Genomic DNA, 26,786 nt, shown 5'->3' on the forward strand with positions numbered 1-26,786 from the left:
AGTTTTTCTCATAAACTTCATTTCTGCTGTTGTTAATCTTTGTTTGTCTTTTTATTTTATTGTCCAGATTTCGCTTCCATACATTAAGACTGGTAGGGCTCATGTATTGTATACTTTTAGCCTGGTTTGTTTTTGAACTAGGTTTGGTTTAAATATAAAGTTAATTACACCTGTTATTTTTAAATATTTTGCAATTTTTACATTTATATCTTTTTCATTTTCATATGTGATCATACATCCTAAGTAGTTAAATAAATTCACCTGTTCTAAGATCTTGTTATCTATTACTATTTTAGTTCTTGCTGGATCTTGTCCTTTAAAGGCCATAGTTTCTAATTTTTCCGTTGATATTATCATACCATAATCTTTGGATATCTCATTTAGATCTAAAATAGCTTTCTGTAAGTTATCTTCAGAATTTGTAATTATTATTTGGTGGTCTGAAAAGAGGAGAGTGTTTAAGTTAACTGTAGGAGAAAGTTTAATTCCTTGATGTAAATTTTTATTCTATTTTATTATTATTTCATTTAAGTAGATATTAAAAAGAGTTGCTGAGAGGGGACATCCCTGTCAGACCCCTTGGTTTATCTCTCTCATATATGATAGCTCGTGATTTAATCTTATTTGTATTTGATTATTTTCATATATACTTGTGATAGCTTTTAGGATATTATTTGGTATTTGTCTTTCTTTTAATATGTTAAATAATGTTTCTTTTAACTTTGTCAAATGCTTTTTCAAAGTCAATAAATGCAATATGTGTTTCTAAATTATATTCTCTTCTTTTCTCTATTATTAATTTTAGGCAGAAGGCTGGGTCTATACATGATCGTCCTTTTCTAAATCCATTCTGTACTTCTAGAATAAAGTTTTCGGAATATTTCATTAGTTTGTTATTTAAGATTCTGCTATATATTTTGTAACAGGAATTTAGTATACTGATACCTCTATAGTTTTTAGGGTCAACTCTATTACCTTTCTTAAAGATAGGAATCACAATTGCTTTTTTTCCATTCTATTGGGGGGGATACCAGTTGAGTAAATTTTATTTAAAAATAAGTCTTTCTTTGAATCTTGTTCCTGCGTATTTATATAGTTCTGAACCTAAGTTATCTTCTCCAGGTGATTTTCCGTTTCTTGTTTCTTTCAGGCTGATTTCTAATTCTTCTTCAGTTATTTCCTTTTCATTTTCGTTAATTGTTTGCAGTTGTCTTTTTTAAAATATTTGTCTGTCCACAGTTCTGTGTAGTAATTTAGAAATTCTTCTAATTTCAATTCAGTGTTTAATTTTATATTTTCTTTGGTATCTGCATTTAAGTGTTTCAAAATCTTATATACATTGGGTCTTATTTTATATAAATCATGTTCTAAATTAGAAACAAATTTATTCCATAATTCTCTGTCTTTTTCTGACTTCTCTTTTAGCTATGGCTCTTATTCTTTTATATTCTATTTCATCTTCTAATCTTTTACTGCTTAACCATTTGTGATAGGCTTCTTTTTTCTTTTTGATTATTTCTCTGATTGTATCATCCCAGATCTTCAGTTTTTTTTTTTTCTTTTATTGAATTTTTTGGTCTTTCCTAAGCTTTCATTTGCTGCTGCATTTAGTATCATTTTTATATTAAGCCATTCTGTTTCTCTTTCTTCATTTTGTTTTATTTTATCTAGATATTGGTTAATTCTTTGTTCATATAGCCATTGAACATAAATAACCATGAAAAATAAAATGAAGTATGAGAATTACAGGAATTTCTCTAGTGAGTATTACTTTTTACAGAAATTTCTCTGTATGCTTGCATAACTGAGAAGAGGCTAAGAAAAATTGTGAAAGAGAATCAAACTAAGTATAGGTCAAATATTGGTTGTCAGGATCAGATTTTCACTTGAAGAAAATAGTTAAGAAATCTTGGTAAAATAACACAGATCTGTATTTAAGTTTTCTAGATTTAGAAAAATGAATTACAAGCTGCCAAGAAAAAGCTGTTCAAAATATATAAACAGATTGTATAATATTAGCACGTACACACAAGAAAGATATTTAATTAGCCATTTCAGTCTGAAAATTGCAGACCATCTTCAGTGGCAATACAAGAACAGTTTTAAAATACAAGGTGGAATACTAACAATAATTGTTGTTTGTATTCCATCTTGTATTTTCACTTGAAGAAGCAAAATTGTTGTTAGTATTCCACCTTGTATTTTAAAACTGTTCTTGTATTGCCACTGAAGATGGTCTGCAATTTTCAGACCGAAATATTTGGCTAATTAAACATCTTTCTTGTGTGTACGTTTTTAAAATACGTTTTAAAATGCAAGGTGGAATACTAACAATAATTGTTGTTAGTATTCCACCTTGTATTTTAAAACTGTTCTTGTATTGCCACTGAAGATGGTCTGCAATTTTCAGACCGAAATGTTTGGCTAATTAAATATCTTTCTTGTGTGTACGTGCTTATATTATACAATCTTTATGTCACAAGTATCCTTAAAATATCAAATATAAACAGATTATATCAAGTAGTATATTTTGCCGTCCTGGTTGGCTGAATGTTTAATGTGTCCACTTTCCAACCAACAGGCTGCAGGTTCAAATTCACGGATATTTGTGATCGTCTTTAGGTGATTAGGTGAGTTTCACTGCTCAATATTAGATCACTTCCCATCTTATTGGAAGCCTGAAATGACTTGAAAAAGTTTCATGTTTGGTCTTTAGATCAGGATTTCCAGGCTATGTAAAAAAAGAAATAAAAATACTAATGATATAGGCTTATAACCTTTTGCTGATTGGGGGGGGGGACATTAAAAAAAAGTCTGTATCCAAGTTGCAAATCAGCAATTAGAATTGAAGGAGTATAGAAATATGGTTCGATGTACACCCATTATCTCCTCTATTATTAATCTGTATGAATCACATTATGAAGGAAAGTGGCATTGAACATGATCATCATCATCATCATGCGTATCAAGGATTTAGGCCTAGCATGGCCTGTTCCAGCCTTAGAAGTCATCGTTTAAGAGGACGTCTTGGTTTTCTTTTTCCTAATGGCTTGTACTTTAAGGCTTGTTTTGGTAATCTTTCTGTTTTCATTGGACATGATATTTTACTTAATGCAGTTTTATTAATAAATAAATAAGTATAAATAAATTTAAGAGTTTTAATAACTCTTAAATAAATCCAGCACTACAGGTCTTCAGGATTCCTTAAAAATTGCTCAACCTTTCATGTTGAGTTTGTTGCTATAACGCTTTTGGCATGAGAATCAGCAATAAAATGACAGACTACAAAAATAGACAGGAAGAACATTGAAAATATGAGGTGCATCCTGAATAAGAAACCTATAGAATTAAGTAAAATATTTCAGTTATTTAAGCAGAATTTTGAGTGAAGATGGCAAATTCAATATGGAAATGAACAACAGAATAAGCAAAGCTGGTATGTTGAGAAATCAACTGAATAAATTTTTATGGAATAAGAGAAAAATTAGCAAAAACTCTAGACTAATTGTATACATGTAGACCAGTGTTCAAACCACTTTTAATCTATAGATATGACAGCTGAGTTAGAAAGAAAACAGTTAATCAAAGACTAGAAACAGCAAACATGAGAGTTGAGAAAAGTTAGGACAGTGAACAGATGGTCTCCGTAGCTCAGTTCATAGATGAGCCCTTTGGCTGGAAAGACCCGGATTCGAATCCATCTCTGATATGAAAAGGGCTTTTTAATCAAATGGTGAATTAGCTGATCTCATACAGAGTTAGAGAATTTTTTCTCCCAGAAACTTGTTTTTTTTTTTATCCCACAGAGCAAGCAAACTAGCCCAATACTTATGGTCGCAGCAGGAGAGTGATGTGCCAGCTGCATTAATTCATCATGATCCCTAATCAGGGGACTCTACCCATCCTAAGGAACAAATGGGTTGAAGAAGAACAGACTATCGATGGCAGAATCATTAAAAATAAATATGTTAGGAAGGAACTTCATTGTTAACATTCAGGAATGTGTGAGTAGAGCTAATTTCAGGTAGTATTTTATTATTATTATTATTATTGTTCCGGGAAACTCCAAGGAGTCGACAGACTCATCGAGGGAGGCCCTAACATCATGTCTGGAACAACTATTCAACATTCACACAGTATCTATCATATCTTGCCTTGAACTCATTCACGGTCGTAGCACCCACAACAGACTCTGGAAGCTTATTCCACTCATTCACCACTCTCCAAGTAAAAAACCTAGCTCTAACACCCTTGTCAACCACGCTCTTGCCCAGCTTCCATGCATGGCCCCTAGTCCTCCCACCACCAGTCATATTTTCAAAAATATCTTCTGGATCAATCTTATAAAAACCCTTCAGTAATTTGAATGTCTCAATCATATCACCCCTCGTTCGCCTATCGTCCAATTTATGGTATGGTCACTTAAACATAATGAAAGCAGAAAGATTAGAATAACAGGTGTTTAATGGCAGGTAAAAGACCCAGTGGAAGACCTCTGGGTCAATTAGAATCCAAACAGATTGAAAACTAATTTGGAGGAAAATTATTGATAGGAAGTTGGTAATGTAACTTTTCATATAGTACTATTGTAGTATCCTGTACACCACTTGAGGAGACATATCAGGAATTTGATAATGATAAACATCTATTTAGTTCTCATTCTCTCCTCAACAGGGACATTATAGAGTTTCTACTTCTTATATGTCAAGAGTTTATCAGAAAAGCTCTCCATGCTTCTTTTTGCTGTAAACTGCCAGGTCTCCTTTCATCCTGTCCACAAATTGGAGCATTTCTCTCTCTCACCCAAAGTATATTGGGTTGGTTCTCTGCTCATGTAGTCTCTCATATTCAGAGCAAATTGATAGATTGGCTATGTGCTCTTAAAAGAGCTACAAATTACATTCATTTCAGTGATTCTGACAAATTAGGCATGCAAATCACACTGCATCTTCCAGAAGCTGGGTCCATTAAAGATCAAAATGTTACAGGACCAACCAACAAAAAAATAAGCCATTAATATTTCTTGTTTATATTCTAATACCATTACAGATCAAGCTATCCTTGTACTTGTAACATCTCATAATTAATAAGATGCCTTTTTTGTTTGTTTCTTAATTATCCTTTTTTCTCTGAACCATGAATCTACATTGAAATGGTCATGAGACATAACCAAAAATTGTTGATATTGTTTAGTAATATAATGTAATTCTGCTTACATCTCAAACTCTTGTTATATTTAGGCACAAGTTTTAGTGAAGATGCCAAATTAGACATGGAATTAGATAAGCAAAGTTAGTAGCAATTTAACTAACTAAACTAGCTAAACATCATCATCAAATTCCTGCCATGTACCCTCAAGGAGTGTACAGGATATTATAGTACTACATGAAAAATTTACATCATTACTAACTTCCTATCTACAATTTTCCTCCAAATCAGCCTGTTACTTGTCAAGACTCCAACATTATCAGATCTTGTATTTCTATCGTCTAAGGCACTTTGTACAGTATCAATCCACCTATGTCTTGGTCTTCCTCTGGGTCGTTTTCCTTCTAACCTGGCAGAGAACACTTGTTTTGCTAATCTTTCCTTGCCCATTCTGTTTAAGTGACCATTACACCTCAGATTAGCTCTGCTAACGTATTCCTGGATGCTGACAATGTCAAGTTCTTTCCTAATATCCTCGTTTTTAATATGATATTGCCATTGATGCCATCTGTTCATGCCTCTAATCTTTCTCAGGACTCTCATATCTGCAGTCTCTAGTCTTTGGTCAAGTGATTTACTTCTGACCCAGCTCTCAGATCCATAAATTAAAACTGGTTTGAACACTGTCTTGTATACAGGTAATTTAGTGTTCCGACTAATTTCTCTCTTATTCCATATGAATTTATTCAATTGACTTCCTACCAAACCAGCTTTGTTGATTCTGTTGTCAATTTTCATATTTAATTTACCATCCTTACTAAAAATCGTGCCTAAGTAGCTGAAATGTTTTACTTGTTCCACAACTTGTCTCCGTTCACAACGCAGTTGACATTTTCAGCGATTCTGCCTATTTTCATTGCCTTTGTCTTTTTATTGCTGGACCTTCATACCATATCTATTACAACAGTTATTCAATTTAGTCAGGGAATCTTGCAGACTTGTAGCAGAATTATTTAGAAGTATATCATCATCCAAATAAAGCAAAGAGCTGACATTAAAATCTCCAATTTTAATATGTTTAATACCACTTTCCTTTATAATGTGATCCATATAGATAATGAATAATGGTGGGGATAATGTACAACTTTGTCTGACACCAGATTTAACATTAAACCATCTTCCTGTACTTCCTTCAATTCTAACTGCTGATTTACAATTCAAATAAAGACTAAGTATTGCTTGATATAATGTCCCATTGACACCATATAACTATAGCGTATTTAATAGCTTCTCTCTTGGCACCTTGTCGTATGCCTTTTCCAGATCGACAAAATTTAAATATAGATCTTTGTTATATTCCCATGCTTTCTCAACTGTTTGTTGTAAAGTGAAGATCTGATCCTGACAGCCTCTATTTGGCCTGAATCCAGCTTGTTCTTCACCAAGCTTTTCTTCCACAATTCTTCTCAAGTATACTTGCATAAATCTTGCCAGGAACACTCAGTAGAGAAATAACTCTGTAATTCTCACATTCAGTTTTATTTCCCTTTTTTATATGAGTTCTATGAGAGCCTCTATTCCAATCATCTGGAATTCGTCCCTCTGTCCAGGCCTTTTGAACTATACAGTGTAGCCACTATAAGACTTATACCTACATACTTGAGCATTTCTGGTCAAATATCATCTACTCCAGCTGAGTTTCTACATTTCAAGCTTTTGGTGGCTTTTTTCCACTTCAAGTATGGATATGTATTCCTGATTGCATGCCTGGTCAGCGCTGTCACTGATTGTTTCATTTAGCAGTTTTTTGAAGTAATTACTCCATACATCAAGGATATCTTTTTCTCTAGTTTTCATGTCACCTTTATTATCTCTAATTCTTTTTACAGCACTTTCCTCCATTTCTGAGCTTCTTCAACAACCTCCAGAATATCTTGCTACCTTCTTAATATTTATTTTCTATATTCTTACTAAAGTCTTCCCATGACTTTTGTTTAGTTAGTTTTACATAGTGTTTAGCTTTCTTACATTTGTCTCTGTATTCTCTAAGAGCACAAGCTGTCTTATTTGCCAGGAACTTTTGGTATGCTTTATTCTTTTCCTTCACTGTCTCTTTAACTTCCTGTGTCCACCATAGAGTTCTGATTTTTCTATCCTTGCAGACAACTTCACCACGTACCTCTCTGGCTGAATCAATCGGTGTTTTCTTCAACGCTTGCCACTGAATTTCCAGTGTGTGGTTGCTGTTCTCAAACTCTTTCATTTTTTCTTCGATAATCTTTGTGTATTTTAGTCTACAGTTCACATCTTAGAGTTGCTCAACTTTTATTTGCTTTAAACATGTTATTCTTTTCAATAGGAAATTCAATTTTATTCTGCCCAAGATTAAATGGTGATCACTTTCAATTTCAAATCCTCTGTACACTCTGGTGTCCTGCACCAGGGAGAAAACATCACTATCGACAATAACATCGTCAATGAGACTTTTCTTATTCCTAGCCTCTTCTCTCCATGTGAATTTGTGCACATTTTTATGTTGGAACATGGTGTTAGTAATAAACAGTCCATGTCCTGAGCATAAATCCAACAGATATTTGCCATTATTATTAGCATTGCTCTTTTCTCCAAATTTTTCCAAAATATTTTTGTATGTCTGACAATCATTTCCTACTCTGCTATTTAGATCCCCAACAAGGACCAACTTTTCCTTTTTCATTTTCATTGTGTCAGTTGCTTTCTCTAAAGCATCAAAAAATTTCTCCACTTCTACCTTAATAGAACCTTCTGTGGGACTACAGGCACAAATAAGTCTCATTGTCCAGTTCCCCATTCTCATATTTACCCACATCACTCTACTTGAAACTGCCTGTCATTCAAGAAAATTCGACTCGTATTTAGTGTTGAATACTATGGTTACTCCTTCTTTTCCTTGATTGTTATTGCCTGAATATAACATTTTGTATTTATTGCTCAGAAAGCTCTCACCAGTTTTTGTCTTTTTTGTTTCAGTCACCCCTATTATGTAGATCTGGTACTTATCTAATTCCTCAGTTAGCTCCATTTCTTTGCCATTCAGGCTTTTTATGTTGATAGTACCGATCTTTAACTCTGGTGATGTTGAGTTGGTGTGTTTGTTTTCAGATTTGTTCCAGTAGCTGACTTTTTGCTGTTCTCCCTGGTTCCCTAGCAAAAACAACAGTGGCCTTGGCGACGAAAACAACCTGGACAATGCCCCAGCCGGCATGAAATTTTGTCATGTTGTACCATCATTCTATATTTGGTTTAAGCCAATAAGAATACAATTTGGTCAGCTAAATCCCATCCTCTTTCGTTCAGTATCCAGGTAGATACCCAACAGGGTGCACTACGAGAAGTTGAGAATTGGACATTAGGTCAGAAGCTCTGGTCGGTTCTGTGTATTTCTTTAAGGCTATGTGGAGGTCTCCTCTCAGTCATATAGCTTTGACCCTTAAGCATCCCCAACTAGCTAAACTTGAATTGAAATTTTGGTTGGAAATAAAATAATTGATAAAATTAGGACAGTTAGTTAAGAAATTTAGGAGAGCAAATATATGCCAACAATGGCAAATCATGGTAACAAAAAAAAAGATATGTTAGAAAAAAAGTTGACATTGTTAGCATTCATAAATGTGTGAACTTCAAAACTGGGCTACTTGTATATAGAGGCTAATGACTTCACATCAGTTGCCTTAGTATCCCATAATGCAGTGCATTACAGGATGCAATGTGAAGTCATTAACCTCTATATACAAGTAGCCCAATTTTGAAGTTACTTCAAATTTTGTTTGCTTCCGCTTGGATAAAGGATGAAACAGAGAATATTGTGGGATCCTACGCACTAATCCGATGTATATTCTAGCTGTTGACTGACTCCACATTCGAACACAGAGAAAATTTATTTTTAACTGGGCCAGTCTGTGTTCTAATTTGTATAAGCAACGTTGTGAAATCAACCATCAGCTAGCACAATATTGTTATCAACTTAATTCATGCTGAAATTCTCCTTATTATATATTCAGGGTTCCCGCTAAAATTCAAACTATTTTAATGAGCAGTGCAATGAAAGAAATCAGGCAAACACAAGATTCAACTCAAAAAAATTATTTAATGCTTTAACACATAAATTTACATTAAAACAATAATTTCTAGTAGGGATAATAAAATCTAAGAATGAATAAGTTCTCTTTAAGACATTAGTAATTCACTCAGCTGAGTTTATCATTTACGATTAGAATTTATGCATATAATTTCTACTCTTCTTATTATTCAAGATTCCAAATACAATTTCACTTTGAACAAAGCTATCGTCGTTCAATGTACTTCAAATATTGATTCAGTTTAACTATTCAGAACAATCACAAAGCTCAACTCATCAGACATTCATTAAACAACTTTTAAGTTTATCAATCTAACGCAATAGTTCTCAGAAAATTCGGCTTCAAATTTACATTGCGTTCTCTCATAACAGGCTTCTTTATATTACACATTCAGTCTTGAACTATTAATTCAGAGATACTTCATATATTATGTTTACGAGGAAATGTTTCACTGTATCACACATTCAATCTTTAACTGTTAATTTCAGCAATATGAACTATATCATGTTCTCCAAAAACAAGCTTCGCTACGTCACAAGGGGCATAGAAAAGATATCCTTACCGGTATAGACAGTATAGCTTCCTCATTATCGAGAATCCTGGAAACTCTCCTTGGTTCTTGAATACTTTCACTTTGAGAACCCAAATATTATAGAATCCTGGGTTTCAGTAACTGATTAGTTAACTCGGGAGAATATCTTCTTGCTCGTAATTGCCTGACTTTCAATATTTCTTGCTCATTCTTATTATCCTTTCGTCCAACACTATCCTTCTGCGAGGCAATAGGAATTTATAAAAGAATAAGAGCTCGAAGAAAGATAGGTCAAAATACAGAGCAGTTCCCAGTCCTTCCTACTCCATTCAGCCCCAGGTTATTTTTTTCTTCTTCTTCTTTGTGTACTACTCATGACATCCTACTCTCCTTTCCCGCCAAAATCTGGTTCTAACTGGTTTTGTTGATGCTGAACTGGCTTCTTGCATACTTTCCAGTAACTCACGATAAGGCACACGCTGGCTAAAATTAACATAATTTCTCACAACAACCAATCAAGTCTTAGAATAAAAGCCAAAAGGCTATTTTTCTGGCAACCTTAATAATAATGAAGGGAATACAAATCCTTTGATTTTATATGCCAGTAAGCGAAACTCTAAGAACTAGGACTAAGATCTACGAGTTTCATACCGAAAAACTATCGGCAGATCCAAGTGTAAGTAACCACTTGGTAGTACAACACCAAGGCAGCTCATATCAAAGGTGGAGCAAGCTCCCTCACTATCCTTGATATTTTCTCATAATGTAAAAACACAGCCTCTAGGGGATGTAATGCTGTAATTACATTATGAGGAGAGGTCACTACCCAGACCAGTTTCAACCTTTTTTGAGGTCTCATCAGCGAGTAGGTAGACCTGGAAGATAACACGGTTTAAGTGAAAATCGGCAAATTCAGTGGTTACTTACAATCCTAATCTGAATTAGGATTAGACCTAAGATTAAATAATATGAATAAACATTGTCATAATACTTTGGAATATATACTCTTGAGGAAGTGAAGCATACAAAATATTATGATTATAGGGGGAAAAAACTTCCAAGAGAAAGTTGTCAGTGGATTTCTTTTTTATTATTGTATTATTTGTAAACTATTATTTTTTTTATTATGCTCTGATTTAATATATATTTAATAGACAGAAGACACCTTAAGCTTGCGTGGCAATAATTGAGCTTTGCGTCATGTATCGATGCCGATGCTTGCTCGTCTAGTCAAAGCTACCTTGGCTTGCTCGGTTGTAGAAGCATCCAGATCCTCGCAGCAGCACTGTGATTTCATGCGCACGCATAGCCATTTCACGTCGTCTCACTCTGTTGCGTAAACACAGGCCATACGCAGTGAATGTAGCTCTAACCAGTGAGCTTCAGCCCACCTTTACAAGTGCGTGTTGCTTGGGAAAATTAAGTTACAACCAACTTTTTATAAAGATGTTATTGACCAGTTCATAAAGAAGAACCATAGGGTAGAATTTGTATTCAAGTAGCTAAATTTGTAAAAGATAGAATATCATTTGTAAAATAAATGTTGTATTTGTATGATTAAATGTACATACATTTCTAAATACAGTCTGGTTTCTTTTTATGCGGTAGATACGTTCCACAGAAAACTGCATATAAAAAATCGCACAAAAAAGACCTAACTTAATGTTGAAAAATATGGGATACGTTCCATACTTTTCTAAAACCGAAGCAATGAATTAAAATAAACCTAAAATCGCATAAAAAGTTTATAAAAATTTAGGAAAATAAGAATTTTCCTGAATTTTGAAAATTTATTGAAAAGTAACAATTTTTTTTTACATCTTGTCATCAGAATTATCGTTGCTATTAGACAATATTCTGCAACGTTTGCGAACTGGTGCGAAATCACTTTCACCACCAGAAGAGATAGTCAGCACATCAGATCTGTGTGATAAAGGCAATGGTTCTTCACAAACAGAATTAGCTTCACCCTAGTTCTGTGCTGATTTTTTTTCTTCTGACAATGTAATCAGTGATTAAACTTGCGATGATGATTTTACTAATTTTTTATACAGCTTGTGATATCCAGACATATAGTTCTTCAGCTAATGTTGGAATTTAAAGGCTCGTTCAGAATTTGTGTCCTTAACAAGAAAATGATTTTCCAATTTATTGCACAGTTCAAGACCTCGAATTATATTTTCATTGAGGGGAACAGGTTTCTCTTCCACTTCACCATCGTTTTCTGGATCTAAAGTTAATCGATATCCAATAATATTATCATTATTACTTAAGGCATTATCCACAAGTAATTCGTCTACATCATTCTGGCTAAATGTATCAAAGCCTTCTCCACCAATTTCTTGTGCTGAAGTAATGATTTCAGCTGATAATGTAGATGTTTGCAACGAATCCAGGTCAAGCTGCTTTCCAGCAGACATGTAAAGTTTGTGGTCTTATTTCAGCGATAGCAGATGCAACATGATTTACAGTCCAAAATAGAAAATTATTTCCAAATGTCAGTTACTGTTAATGATTCATTTTCTAGTTTATCCAATATAAATCGAAAGTGTGCTTAACGTAATATTTTTTAAAAGTAGCAATTATGCCTTGATCTAATGGCTGAATAATGCTTGTATTGGGTGGAAAAAACACTACCTGCACATTTGGATGTTTTAAATGCAGATGACTTGGTGCATTGTCAACAATTAATAAAACTTTAAAATCGAGAGCATTTTGCTTCATACGTTTCCACTTCTGGTACAAAGCAATTATTGAACCATTCAGTAAATACAGCAGTTATTACCCAGGCCTTTGTATTAGCCATCCAGTGTACCGGTAGCTGTTTTAGATCTTTGCCTTTAAGAGCATGTGGTCTTAGAGATCGATTTACTAGGAGGGGATTCAACATTTGATCCCCTGATGCATTGCTACAATGTAACAACGTTACTCGATGTTTGCTTGCTTTAAATCCACTTACTTTTTTCTCAGACTTTGCGATGTAAGTTCGACTAGGCATTTTCCTCCAAAATAATCTTGTTTCATCAGCGTTAAACACTTGATCAGGACAGTATCCACCATCTTCAATAATTTTAACTAACTTCTCTTGAAAAGTTTTGGCTGCTGCAACCTCACCTGTAATCTTCACACTATGAAGTGCATTCCTTTTTAAAAACCCGGTTAACTGTCCTTTGCTAGCCAAAAATTCTTTATCAGCCTGGCAAGCGGAAATAGACGGCTCCAATTGCTTCATCTCTTCATAAAACCGAAGAGCTTTTTGTTTAATTAAATAAATCACTTATAGGATTCTTCTTTGAGTTAATTCTTCAATCCAAATTACAAGTGCTCATTCCATTTTTTCTAATAAAGCATCTCTTGAGTACGATGACATTTCTGGCACTTAGTTTTGTGCCAGAAATGAGATTATTGCGACTTCATTCTTTTTGATTGCTGTTATAGTAGATTCGCCTAAATTAAAATGTTTACCAATCGCCGTAGATCTCTCTCTCTCTCCTTTCACAAAGCAATCTAAAATTGCAATTTTCATTTCCAAAGAAATTGCTTTTCTTTGGTGCTTTTTTTTTCTCCTTTGAGCCAAATTAAATCTTTAAAATAAAAATTAGTTCAAAATTTAGGCTTTCGATAATGAAAAGACAAACACTTACTCACACGCAAGATTAAACTTCACAGACACTCACTGCTTACACGTTACTCACCTTACTCCAAAATGTACTTCAACACGCTGTTCCTTATGTACAACGGTATATAAGTTTTGAAGTTATGCGGTTTCATAACTTCAAAACAGCATAAAAAAGATACGCATAAGAAGTGACCCGAGTGTATATAGTTTTAAATGGTCAATAATTCATTATTCCGTTAATCTGACTTCAATCACACCTCTCACTCCCTAAATGATAACAAGAGCAAGCGTGAATTTCAAGACCAGCATTCGCCCCTGGGAATAAGTATTTTTAACTTTTCAAAATCATCAAAAGTGAATAAGTGTCTAAAGTATATACTTCATTGCCAGTACTCGCCAACTTGTGTGCAAAATAATATACTCAACTAACCACTATACATAAAATAGAGTATCCTTGTTATACATAAAATAGAGTATCCTTGTTCTAGTTCTATGCCTATTAATTAATGATTGTGGTAACTTAATTTCAACCACATGCAGAAATTCAAAGGTGTCAAAATACTGGGCAGAAAGGTATGTAACTTGTGGAACAAAGTGTCACTTTCACATTTTCATTAAAATGATTAAGGTGACGCTGATATATCCAAAATGGTTATCTTCATACCATGCTCATTTTGTTCAGCCTTGTGTATAATTTATGCTAGGATAGTTTCATATCAAGTTTTTTTTTTTATTATTATTAATTTTAATAAAACTTTCAATTATGGACTATTCTTTTCGACCCACATGGCTGTAAAATGTGATTATTGCTTTTTGTTATATATTTTTCATTTCAAATATAGATCTTTTCAATAAATATATGTTTTTAAAATTAGTTAGTAATGATATTTGATAATATACATTATATTTTTCAGACTTATTTATATTTTCTTTCTTTTAGAAGACTGTAGATCGTATATTGCCTCTAACTTCAAAAGTTCTGACCCCATGTGAAGAAAAATCTGAAAAAGATGATGACTTCTTGTCCCATGAGAATCAAGGAAGTGAAGAAAAACATGAAAATGAAACTTTGTCTCTCAAGGAACAAGTATATGAGGACAAGTTTATGGAAGTAGGTGAAAGAGACCAGTCTCCCATAATGAAAGAGTCTGGCAAAGTAGTTCTTAAAGAACTCAATAGAAATAGACTTAAAAGTGATATAACTCTTGAAAAGAGTGCAGAAACTGTTTCTACATGCCAGTTACCAGAAAGAAGACGGTCACACTCATCTGACGAAACTCTGAAAAAAGCATCTGTTTTTCTTCACAGAAGTTTTTCCTTAAATGATATTATGCATTTCAATAACTGTGATACATCCTTAGAAGCAGATAATCTAAAATATGACATTATTCTGGTCAATCCAGTTGTAATAAATGATTTACAGAAAGTGCCTGAAATAAATAGATGTAGTAAAATTAATCCTATAATTAAAGATACCTCTTCAGTTTCATCTTCTGATGATAAAATGTCTGATTTAGAAGATGACTGTACTTCATCAGCCACTGTTGTATTGAAAGTCAATGTTGAAAATATTGATACACAAGATACAGACACAGAAAGTATTCCTACAAGTGTTGCACAAAGTACTGATTTAGAAAAATACCTAAACAGTTCACCTGAGACACTTAGTAACTCTCAAAAAGCATCAGAACAGAACATGAATGATTTTGCATCTAGAGTTTCCAGTGTAACAAGTACACGAACAGTAGTGGCTTCTGACACACAAAGTTCACTCTCAGATGACTGTACTGAAATCAGGACTGAATCCATATCATCACAAACTGATGGTATTGAACAAATTTTTCATAATCTACTAGCACAAAAACGACCCAACAGTATTGGTGAAAGCTTTTCAAAAAATGAAAATAATTCATCAGTGCTATGTAAAGAAAAAAATAAATCTCATATTCGAGGTCACATCCGGCGATCATCATACACTTTAGATCAGCCATCCCCAGCTCTGATTAAAATTCACTCAGGTTGTAGCTGTGATAATAGTCCAGTTAGTGAAAAAATCTTTCCTCACACAAATCCGGTTAACATTGATGATGGAAACTTTATTTCATTGGTTAATAATGATTCACAGTTATTTTCTAAAGTATCTCTACCTACAAATCTTATACAGTCAAACCAAAGTGTAATAGAAGTGGAAAGTAGTATTCACACTGTTTCTTCTCAGGTACCTGACTCTGATGAAAATAGCAAAAAGCTTGAGTATTTGCCACCAGATGACCTTACTGAAAATCCTTCAGTTTTGACATATGCAGATAAACAGATTGCAATCTTGGAAGAAAAACAGAAACAGTTGCGAAGATACCTTCAAGAACTGTCAGAAGCAACGCCACCTCCAGTTCATACTCCTACTTTGACTAAATGTTCCATACTTAAAAGCCCAGATAGTGTTTTAACAAAAGAAAATTACTTTTCTCAAATACAACAGCTTGAGTCTGTAAATAATGTGAACTGTAATGATATTGGTGGTTTAGAAAATGGATGTTTAGTTAAATGTGGAAATGCCGCAATGAGTTCTAACTTAAGGTAATATATGTATTTTCTTTCTAATTTATTAATTATTATATAATGAACTTATTTGTTTTAAACATTCAGTACAAGATCATATGCCCTCATCTGTTTTTGAAATAGCAAAAAAAAAATGAAAAATAATTTCATAATGTTTGTTTATATTTTTATATATTATAAAAAATGGTATTGAACTGCCTGAAAGAAACAAGAAACGGAAAATCACCTGGAGAAGATAAACTAGGTTCAGAACTATATAAATACGCAGGAACTAGATTCAAAGAAAGACTCTTATTATTTTTAAATAAAATTTACTCAACTAGTATCCCCCCAATAGAATGGAAAAAAGCAATTGTAATTCCTATCTTTAAGAAAGGTAATAGAGATGACCCTAAAAACTATAGAGGTATCAGTATACTAAATTCCTGTTACAAAATATATAGTAGAATCTTAAATAGCAAACTAATGAAATATTCCAAAAACTTTATTTTTGAAGTACAGAATGGATTTAGAAAAGGATGATCATGTATAGACCCGGCCTTTTGCCTAAAATTAATAATTGAGAAAAGAAGAGAAGACAATTTAGAAACACATAGTGCATTTATTGACTTTGAAAAAACATTTGACAAAAAGCTATCACAAGTATATGTGAAAATAACCAAATACAAATAAGATTAAATCACGAGCTATTATATACGAGAGAGATAAACCAAGGGGTCCGACAGGGATGTCCCCTCTCAGCAACTCTTTTTAATATCTACTTAAATGAAATAATAATAAAATGGAATAAAAATTTACATCAAGGAATTGAACTTTCTCCTATAGTAAACTTAAACACTCTCCTCTTTGCTGACGACCAATTAATAATTACAAATTCTGAAGATAAACTACAGAAAGCTATTTTAGATCTAAATGAGATATCCAAAGATTATGGTATGATAATATCAACGGAAAAATCAGAAATTACGGCCTTTAAAGGACATGATCCAGCAAGAACTAAAATAGTAATAGATAACAAGATCTTAGAACAGGTGAATTCATTTAACTACCTAGGATGTATGATCACATATGAAAATGAAAAAGATATAAACGTAAAAATTGCAAAATATTAAAAAATAACAGGTGTAATTAACTCTATATTTAAACCAAACCTAGTTCAAAAACAAACCAGGCTAAAAGTATACAATACATGAGCCCTACCAGTCTTAATGTATGGAAGCGAAATCTGGACAATAAAATAAAAAGACAAACAAAGATTAACAACAGCAGAAATGAAGTTTATGAGAAAAACTGCAAAGTATACCCTATTTGATCACAAAAGAAACGAAGATATTATGAAAGAATTAAACCAAGAACCAGTAATAGAAAAAATTAAAAAATATAAACATAAATGGATGGAACACGTTCAAAGAATGAAAACAGAAAGATTACCAAAACAAGCCTTAAAGTACAAGCCGTTAGGAAAAAGTAAACCAGGACGTCCTCTTAAACGATGACTTCGAAGGCCGGAACAGGCCATGCTAGGCCTAAATCCTTGATATGCATGATGATGATGATAAAAAATGGTAGTATGAAGCTGATGTTTCTGACCAGGCATCCAAAGGTACCGTTTTAAAAAAAATTAGGATTTTTATCCATTCTGTTGAAATTGATGAAGAGGCCATTATTAGAATGAACTAAGAAACTAGATTTAAAAAAATAAATGTGTTTCTGTGAGAGAGATATGAAGGTGTTTATGAATGTTGTTAGGTGGTGAATGATTTTCATCTTCTGGTTTGAAATGTGCTTTGTCTTTAGAGTAAGCTATCAATTATTTGCCATTCTCCATTGAGAATGAGAATAACATCAGCTCGAGTGCTACCAACAAATAACCCCCATCTTCTTTCTCATAAGAAAGATCTCACTTCATTCTCTTTTGCCTTTGATAATACCCAGAACTACAAGCAAGATCATCTTTCTCTTCTTAGGTTGACTACTTCTAGCCTTCTCCTAACACAAATTGCATCATATCCATAGCTTCTCCAGCCTTCAAAAAACTTTTCTTTTCCATTCAAGAAATTGCTCCTTGCATTTATAGCTACCAACCCTATACAAATCCTAAATCTGTTCAATCTTAGAATGGAGACTCTCACATCTGAGGTGATGAAGGAATAATCTCTCTAAATCTTCTTACTCTCCAGAAGAGAATAGTCCATTTGACTGATTGCAACTCCTTCATGGACTCACTTCAGTCACCTTCTTATAAAGGCACTTTCTGCCTTGTACCTTTTCTTGGGCATTGTTCTGCTGAATTAGCTTCTGTCGTTTCTCTGCATTCCTCCTCTTCTTCCACCTAGGTCAGTTCATCGCTGGATAAAGGTCTCTCCCAGTTTTTTCCATTTCATTATATTTTCAGCTTTTTTCCTCCATTTCACTCTATTGAACCAACTTCTTATTCTCCTTCATTCCACCTACCTCTGTCTTTCAGAACAGTTTTTCTCACTTTTCTCCAAAGGCAAACCCTCCAGCTGTTCAGGAAAAACATCAAAAATTTCCTTCCTTCTTAACCACTTGTCCATGCACAGCACTGATGTATGGACAAGCGACTTAGCCCATATATATAGTATTAATATGCTCTAGGTTTCTTTGGTGGGAGTGTCAAAAAAAAAAAATCAAAAAAAGAAAAGCAGAATAGTAAAGCAAGCATATTAAATCTTCTGCCATACATAAACAAATAGGTCTTACCTGTTGACATTGACAGATTTTTTTTTTGTGTGCCTGTATATGTATTTTTTTAAACATAAAAAAAGTAATTAAAATTTATAACTTCTTATCATGGGATACATGTATTTCATGCATGATAATATTTTGGGAAAGCTTTGTGCTGAATTATAGGTTTATGAAATATTCTTCACATTTTATTAATGAAATTTCATTTTCCTCAATAGAATTTTCTTTCCCCATAATACTTAATTTATATGCTTAAGAGATAGGTTCTTCAGTTTCAATAATGTAGTTCAATTTAATAATTCTCTGAAAGTTTACTTGTTTAAAAGTTTGAAAATTTCTATATAGCTGCTCTCCTCTACTCATGGCAGAAGATGGAACTGTAAAAGGAAAGAATCATATTTTTGATACTGTTACTCATCAAATGCAGATTCTTCACCAACAGCAAATGAATGCCTTATTAGAAGAACAACGTCGTCAGTGGCAACAGCTACAAGATGAATTTCTTCATCAAGATGAGCAGTTGCGGCAGCAGTTAGGTTGTATTCCTTCATCTCCTATGACTTCTAATGGTAAAGATAATGTTGTGCAGTTATGAGTACTGTCATAAATTATACAAAAGTACATACTGAAAGGAAACAAGTATTCATTTTACATCTTCTAAGAGATGTACTATATTGTATATATTAAAATACTATATAATAATATAAGTGGTTCCTAATAAGAAGCCACTATTCTTGATCAAAGGAGATTCTACATTTATAGTGTAGATGTGTGTAATGGTAGAATATTCTAGTACAGGTGTGATTTACAAAATAATAAATATCAAAGGTGATATGCATAACAAAAGTAGAAAGTAATTGCTTTTTGTGAATAAAACCAGTAATATTTAAGATAAGTAAATTAAATTTTTATCTACAAATATTATAGGATACTTGTACCTTCACTCAATCTCCTGTGTATCTGTCCTGATTATGGATATGCTGAACCCATTAGAATGTATTTTGTAAAAATGCATGCGATTCCTGATCAGTGTTAAATTTATGACCATGACTTTATTCTTTAGGCAAATAAATAAAATTCACTAACAGCTGAGGCTGTATGTTATAGATCAGATCTGGAAAGTTGTCCAACTGACATAGTTTGCTGAGTAGATAACATCTCTACTCTCTAGCCAATAGGCTACAGTGAGTTCAAATCCCATATTAGGCATGGGAGTTCATGAATGTCTTTAGGTAGTAGATGAATTTCATCATCCAGTGTAGACCACCATCCTGTTTATTGGATGTGCAAAGTTGAGTGGTTTATAAAAAATAAATAAAAGTTTAGTTTATAGAGCAGAGTTTCCAAATTATCTAATCCTTACCCCACCTATACTTTTTAAATGTACAGTAAGATTTCACTTTATGACTGGAATTTGCATAAAAAACAGTCTCAGTACTTGTTGATAGTCTCATCTGGATATGAAAAATCTGTTAAAATAATGCTATGACTGTCCTGATAGTTACTAATAGTTTTGATTCTAACTTCTAAGGTTCAAAAAAAAAAAAGTTCTATTTATACAACATTGAGGCTTCCAAATCAGGACCTTCAGTCTTTGGTCCATTGTAATTTGGTTCCTGCATGTTTTTGTATACGGTGACAAGCAGATATGCTCTAAAGATGCTGGATGCCTTCACTGTATTTCCATGATGCTGTTTATAACTGTTAGAGTTCTTGTTGCAGCCGGATAGCTGCATGTGAATCATTCTGTAGTTGACAGACTGTGAACTATAGAACGACTCACATGCTACCATCTGGCTACTTCCATCTGACTCTGGCTGGCCTTTAGTCTTACAGTGGTTCATCACCTGAATTCAGTGTCTTGTTTTAACCCCAGATACAAAATGGAAAACCATTCCAAAATGCTCACTTTGATATAGCTCATTTGCATATATACTGACAGCGGCACTCATTTGTACCAGACTTAGCATCACTTTTTACATAACTTACCTGACTTTCATATGCCCCCTTCCTAGGCTATTGCCATTTTTCTCTTTGTTCCATAATTTATAGGAACTAGTTTATTTTTAGTATTTCAACAAACTCAAATTGCTATCATCAGAGAATATGTGCTGTGCATGCAGGCTGTAAACTGAGTGGTCTAAAATGAGTGTCCTTTGATGTTAATCCTGAAGAACAGAGAATGAGAGTTTCCCAAATTTGGGGCATTTTCATTCAACCAAATTTGTTGAGTGGGCAGTTTCTTAAGGCTAAGGCAGAGTCAAGGAATAGTCCCCCTGTATTTATATTTGCCACAGTGGAATAGAAGGGTCTTCTTCTGTTGTATCTTGTGATATGACCAAAGTAATGAAAAATAAATTAAAGATACCAAGAAATTATATACTTGGTTTAATCTTTTATCCAAGTGTAAGCAAACAAAGTTTGCACCTGAAGTATTTTCAGCACTGGGGCAACTCATAATAAAGGTGGTATGACTTCACATCACTTGCCTTGGTATCCCATAATGCAAAGCACATGTCCTTACAGACATGTATGATGCTATGCATTATGGGAAGGGTTACTACCCTGACTGGTTTCAACCTTTGAGGTCTCATCAGTGGGAGCCAGACCCAGAGGTGATACCAAGGTTGAAGTAATGTAGAAGTCATATTTTTATATTCGTATATAAAATAAAACATATATTTAATATTCGTTGCCAAAAGGTGTCACACATTATCATAATACTCTGGATTAGAGATAGGTACTTGTTGAAAGTTTTTCCACTTGGTTATACTATAAATTAAAGATACCAAGAAATTATATACTTGGTTTAATCCTTTATCCAAGTGTAAGCAAACAAAGTTTGCACCTGAAGTATTTTCAGAACTGGGGCAACTGGTGGTAAAGGTGGTATGACTTCACATCACTTGCCTTAGTATAATTTGTTGGTATCTTTAATTTATAGTATAACCAAGTGGAAAAACTTTCAACAACTACCTATCTCTAACCAGAGTATTATAATAAGGTGTGACACCTTTGGCAGCTCGTATATAAAAATATGACATGCATTACTTCAACCTTGGTATCACCTCTGGGTCTGGCTCCCACTGATGAGATCTCAATAAAGGTCGAAACCGATCTGGGTGGTGACCCTTCCCATAATGCATAGCATTATACATGTCCACAAGGAGATGTGCTTTGCATTACGGGATGCTAAGGCAAGTGATGTGAAGTCATATCACCTTTACCCCGAGTTGCCCCAGTCCTGAAAATACTTCAGGCGCAAACTTTGTTTGCTTATATTTGGATAAAGGATTAAACTAAGTATATAATATCTTGGTATATTTAATTTATAGTATGACCAAGTGGAAAAACTTTCAACAACGACCAAAGTAATAGTTAACGTCCTAAGTATTTCTTATAGTGGAACAAATATAGTCCTATATTGGCAATTTTGATGTTAATTGTCCTGCATGTTAGGCCACAGTAGGATAGTTTACAACTGTAAGGGGACCTGGTACACACCTGGGAGATCTAGGGACTGTGACTGATCTTTGGTGGAGCAGATAAGTGGTGCCAATTTTTGCATAGTCTGTAAGATATTGTAAGGCATTTTTTTAAGATTTTATCTAGTTTTTCGGATTTACCCCAGATATAAGGAACGATGATAGCTTTGGTGTGGTTTTGGAGTTTCAATATTTTTTTGATATGGTGGGGATTCTAACCATTGGCTAAGAAGTTTTTGCAAATGTGGTCAGGTTCAGTGGAGAGGACACATTTATCAGAACTAATTAATTTTGCTCTGTTATATAATATTTGAATAATCCCATGCCAGTGTGTGTTTGGGGGGGGGGGGAGTTGACTGTTGGTGAATATATATACCAGTGTGTGCAAGTTTTCCATAAATGGAGAATGCCAGAGATTCATTCATCAGGCTGGCATGTTAATCAAAGTGAGCAGGAAGACGAAACTGTTGTTATTTTTCTTTTTTAAAGTAAACTGGATCCTGGGATGTTGGTTGCTTAACATGTGTTAAAAATAATATTGAAAGCATCCAGGACATGTGGCCAAATGGAGAGCACATCATCAACAAAGCGTAGCCTAACACATCTAAACAACCAACATACCAGGATCTGACTTGCCTTAGAAAAAAGAAAAATAACAATCTCCCTTTCCTAGACATTTTGATTACATGCCAGCCTGATGGATCCCTGGCATTCTCTGTTTACAAAAAAAAAAAAAAAAAACATACTAGTAGATACAGTCACTATTTAATTAGCTCCAACTTAACCACATATACAAAACCTTATCCAGTGATACAGTCCCGACTATATCCCCCCCCAAAAAAAAAATGTTAAACTTTCAAAACCACACCCTCCCACTCACAAAACAGATCCTAAAGCTATCACCATTCTATATATCCGGGATGCATCTGAAAAATTAGCTAGAATCTTAAAACAATGCAACCTTACAACTAATTAAAGATTATACAAAAATTTGGCATCCTTTATCTGCTTAATCAAAGACCAGACACAGTCTCTAGACCTGCAGGTCTAGGGACTGTGACATCTCCTTGCAGTTGTAAACTATCCTACTATGGCCAAACATGCAGGACAACTAACAGCAGACTCACTGAAGATAGGATTATCTGTTTCCACCACCTGAGCTACTCAGGAGACCATGCTTTGGATATCTGCCACAGGATGTGCTGGAAGAAGACCACTCCGCTGCAGCAAATATAAATATGAGAAACTGTTCCTTGAATCTGTCTCAGTCTTAAACTGCCCAAATTTGGGGAGCTCTCATCCTCCATGCTTCAGCCAAGGACACCCATTTTAGCCAACTAGGGGACACTATTTAGGATTTTAGGCTTGCATTTGGTTGCCATGGTTCAGCCTTATTACTCAGAGTAGTGCTTTTGTATACATCATATTGTACTGTGTTCCCTGATGATGTCAATTTGACTATGTTAAAAATATTGGAAATATTAATTAAATTTATTGTTTAAATTTAAATTTATTAGTCTACATTGTAACTTCCTTAAAAAAAATAAAATGCAGAGATGAAAAACTCATTGTGTGAACACCATATATAACAACCTTAAAGAAAGCTCTTCAACACATGCATGAGGATCTTGATGAATCCATTCATCTACCTTTTTCTGATGTTTATTAGGTGTGGTGTCTATGGCTTGCCTGATCCAGGGTAATTCTAAAGTATATTTTCCTGTGTTTATTGCACTTTTTTTTTTAGTAATATTAATCTCACACAAAAGAGGTTGCTAGACTTATAGCACATCACTGTATTGTGTGGGAAAGTAGTGAAAAAAAAAACCAGTTGAAATAATGTCTCTTGAACTACTGAAGGATGTAGTCCTAAGGGAAAAACTATAGGGAAGACTGTTCCAGAGTACAGAGGTTGAAAATGTGAAAGAGGACAGAAGTTGGTTTGGTATATTTGGAGCTAGACAGTGAATGAATTTTGACCAGCAGCTGCTTGTGTGTTTGTGTTGAGAAAGTGAAAAAATGGTGTCATCCTGTTCATCAGAACAGTGCCCATAAAAAATATCTGTAAAGAGAGAGAGCAGAACCAGTACATTTATGAGATAATGGCCAGATACAGATCACTAGTTGACTGAATCATCCACTTCTAGATATTATTATTACATGACACCTCCAAGGAGTCCAAAGACTTATTGAGGGAGGGCACCTACTCTACAACTCTATCTCCAACATTATTATCTACACCAATGCTATCTAATACCCGCCACCACCACTAGTTTTTTTACAGACAATCACAAACATCATTAAGCATTTTTTTTTTAAAGAGGTTTTTGGTACAACACCCCAAATGTGAGAACAATGTTTTAAGTTAGTGTGTACGTGTGATTTTTACTGTGTTAGAAAAATCTAAAGAACTGATATCTTTGGCTTTTCCAAGCGCACTTAGTTTTTTGAATGCAGAGGTAGTCTGTGGATGTGATATGTGTATGCTTAGAGGTGTAAGTCAATCCAAGAAGATATGCAATCTTGCATAGAGATCTGGGCAAGATTGTATTTTGTTGGTATTGAAGTTGACAAGGTTGTCCTCACACTACTGAAATATTGTGATATTGTTTAGGGGATTGATTCATGGAAGATCTTCTAGTTTTGGATAAGTGGGCATTGCAAGGTTTGTGGAATGGAAAAGATTGATCTTACCAAACCTTGCTCAAATTTGTTTGGGTCCATAAATGGGTGATGTTGCCATGGAGATCTGATGTAGATGGAGACTGGTGGAATCCATGTGGGGGATCACTGATTAACTAGTTGGCTGCTAGATGATGGAGTTGATTGTTAATGACTTTCTCCATTACTTTTGATAGAACTGAAGTCAGTGTAATGGGACTATATTTGGATATAGGCTGATTTCTATGCTGAAGTTTAGATGCCAGATGAATATGAGATTGTGAAGATGATGCAGAATGGATGTTAGTTCAGAGCACAAGTTTTAAGCATGATTGGAAGGATAGTATGAAAATCAGAAGCCTTGTTGCTCTCCAAGATATCTTTTCTGTCAAAAGGCTGGAGGAGGCATGCAGAGTGCAGCCCAAGAGATCAGCCTTGTCTTTGGGTGATGTTATAGTGATACTGCCTGGATGTGAGAGCAGAAATTAGGATGGCAGAAGTTGTCTTATGGCATTTGCAAGGGACTAGAAGGCTCAACTGCCATTTGAGCAGAAGGCAGGTTTGTTGCAGTTGGCCTAAAAGTAGTCAGCCTTGACAATATATTCAAGGAATGCAATTTAGAATACATATCACTGTTTGAGGTATAAAAAAAGCTACCCAAAGCACCTGAAATGTGGAAAGGTAGCTGGAGCAGATGATAAATCAGAAATGCTCAAATATAGTTTTACAATAGCTACACTGCATGATTCAAAGAGTGAGAAGTTGAATTCCAAATGATTGGAACAGAACTCTCATAGTTTTCTTCTGTAAAAAGTCAAATAAAAATGAATGTTGAGAATTTACAAAGGAATTTTTTTTACTATGTATTCTAGGTAGGATTTATGTAAGCATGCTAAAAAAAAAAGGACAATCTGGGAGCAGGCCAAATAGAGATTATCAAAATGAGATTTTCACTTTACAACAAATAATTTCAGAATTGTGAGAATATAACATGGATCTGTGCTGAGGGTTTGCCATCATCATCATCAGATTCCTGATATGTACTCTTGTGGGGGGGGGGGTCAGGATATTATGATAGTACAACATGAAAAAGTTACACCATTACTAACTTCTGACCAACAATTTTCCTCTAAATTAATCTGTTATTTGTCAAGACTCCAACATTATCGGATCTTATATTTCTGTCTTCTAAGGCAATTTTACTGTATCAATCTACCTAGAATTTGGTCTTCCTCTGGAATTTTTTTTCCTGACAACCTGGCAAAGAACACTTGTTTTGCTAATCTTTCCTCTCCCATTCTGTTTAAGTGAGCATACCATCTGAGATTACCTCTGCTAACACAGAATTAGCAGAATGCTAGCAATGGCCAGTTCTTTCTTAATATCCTCATTTTAATACAATTTTGCCATCAATGCCATCTTTTCACTAATCTTTCTCAGAACTCTCATATCTGTTGTCTCCAGTCTTTGATCAAGTGCTTTATTTCTAACCCAGCTCTCCGATCTATAAGGTAAAATTGGTTACAAAACTGCCTTGTAAATAGCTAGTTTAGTTTTGACTAATTTCTTTCTCATTCCATATAAATTTATTCATTTGACTTCTTACTATACCAGCTTTGCTAATTTTGCTCTCTGTTTCCAAATTTAATTTGCCATCTTCAGTAAATATTGTCCCTAAATAGTTGAAATTTTTTACTTGTTCTATATGTTCACCATTCAGGATATAATTGATTTTTTTCAATGTTTCCCAATTTTGTCGTCTTTGTTTTTTTTATTGCTGATTTATATACCTAATTTATTACAACAGTTATTCAATTTATTTAGGGAATCTTGTATACTCATACTGGATTTATTCATAATTATAATCATAATCTGCTGCATAAAGTAAAGAACTGAGATTAACATCTCCAATTTTGATATCAGATTTAATACTACTTTCCTTCATAATGTGATCC

The 26,786-nt window shown here is 33.9% G+C and overlaps 1 protein-coding gene across 2 annotated transcripts in view; it reads left to right on the forward strand.

Moving 5' to 3' along the window:
- Positions 1-26,786, forward strand: part of Cp110 (Centriolar coiled coil protein 110kDa) — a 148,048-nt gene that overhangs the window by 51,292 nt on the left and 69,970 nt on the right. The window contains exons 5-6 of one of the 2 annotated variants that reach the window (XM_090411265.1): positions 14,361-15,994; positions 19,031-19,254. In XM_090411265.1, the coding sequence (XP_090267391.1) occupies positions 14,361-15,994; positions 19,031-19,254 (1,858 nt within the window). Of the gene's footprint in view, positions 1-14,357; positions 15,995-19,030; positions 19,255-26,786 lie in introns of both variants that reach the window. The other variant, XM_090411264.1, reaches the window with a different exon arrangement.

Source organism: Typopeltis vanoorti, chromosome 21 (assembly GCF_054136105.1).
Source record: "Typopeltis vanoorti isolate ZY-2024b chromosome 21, IOZ_Tvanoo_1.0, whole genome shotgun sequence".
NCBI classification, from domain to species: Eukaryota; Metazoa; Arthropoda; class Arachnida; order Uropygi; family Thelyphonidae; genus Typopeltis; species Typopeltis vanoorti.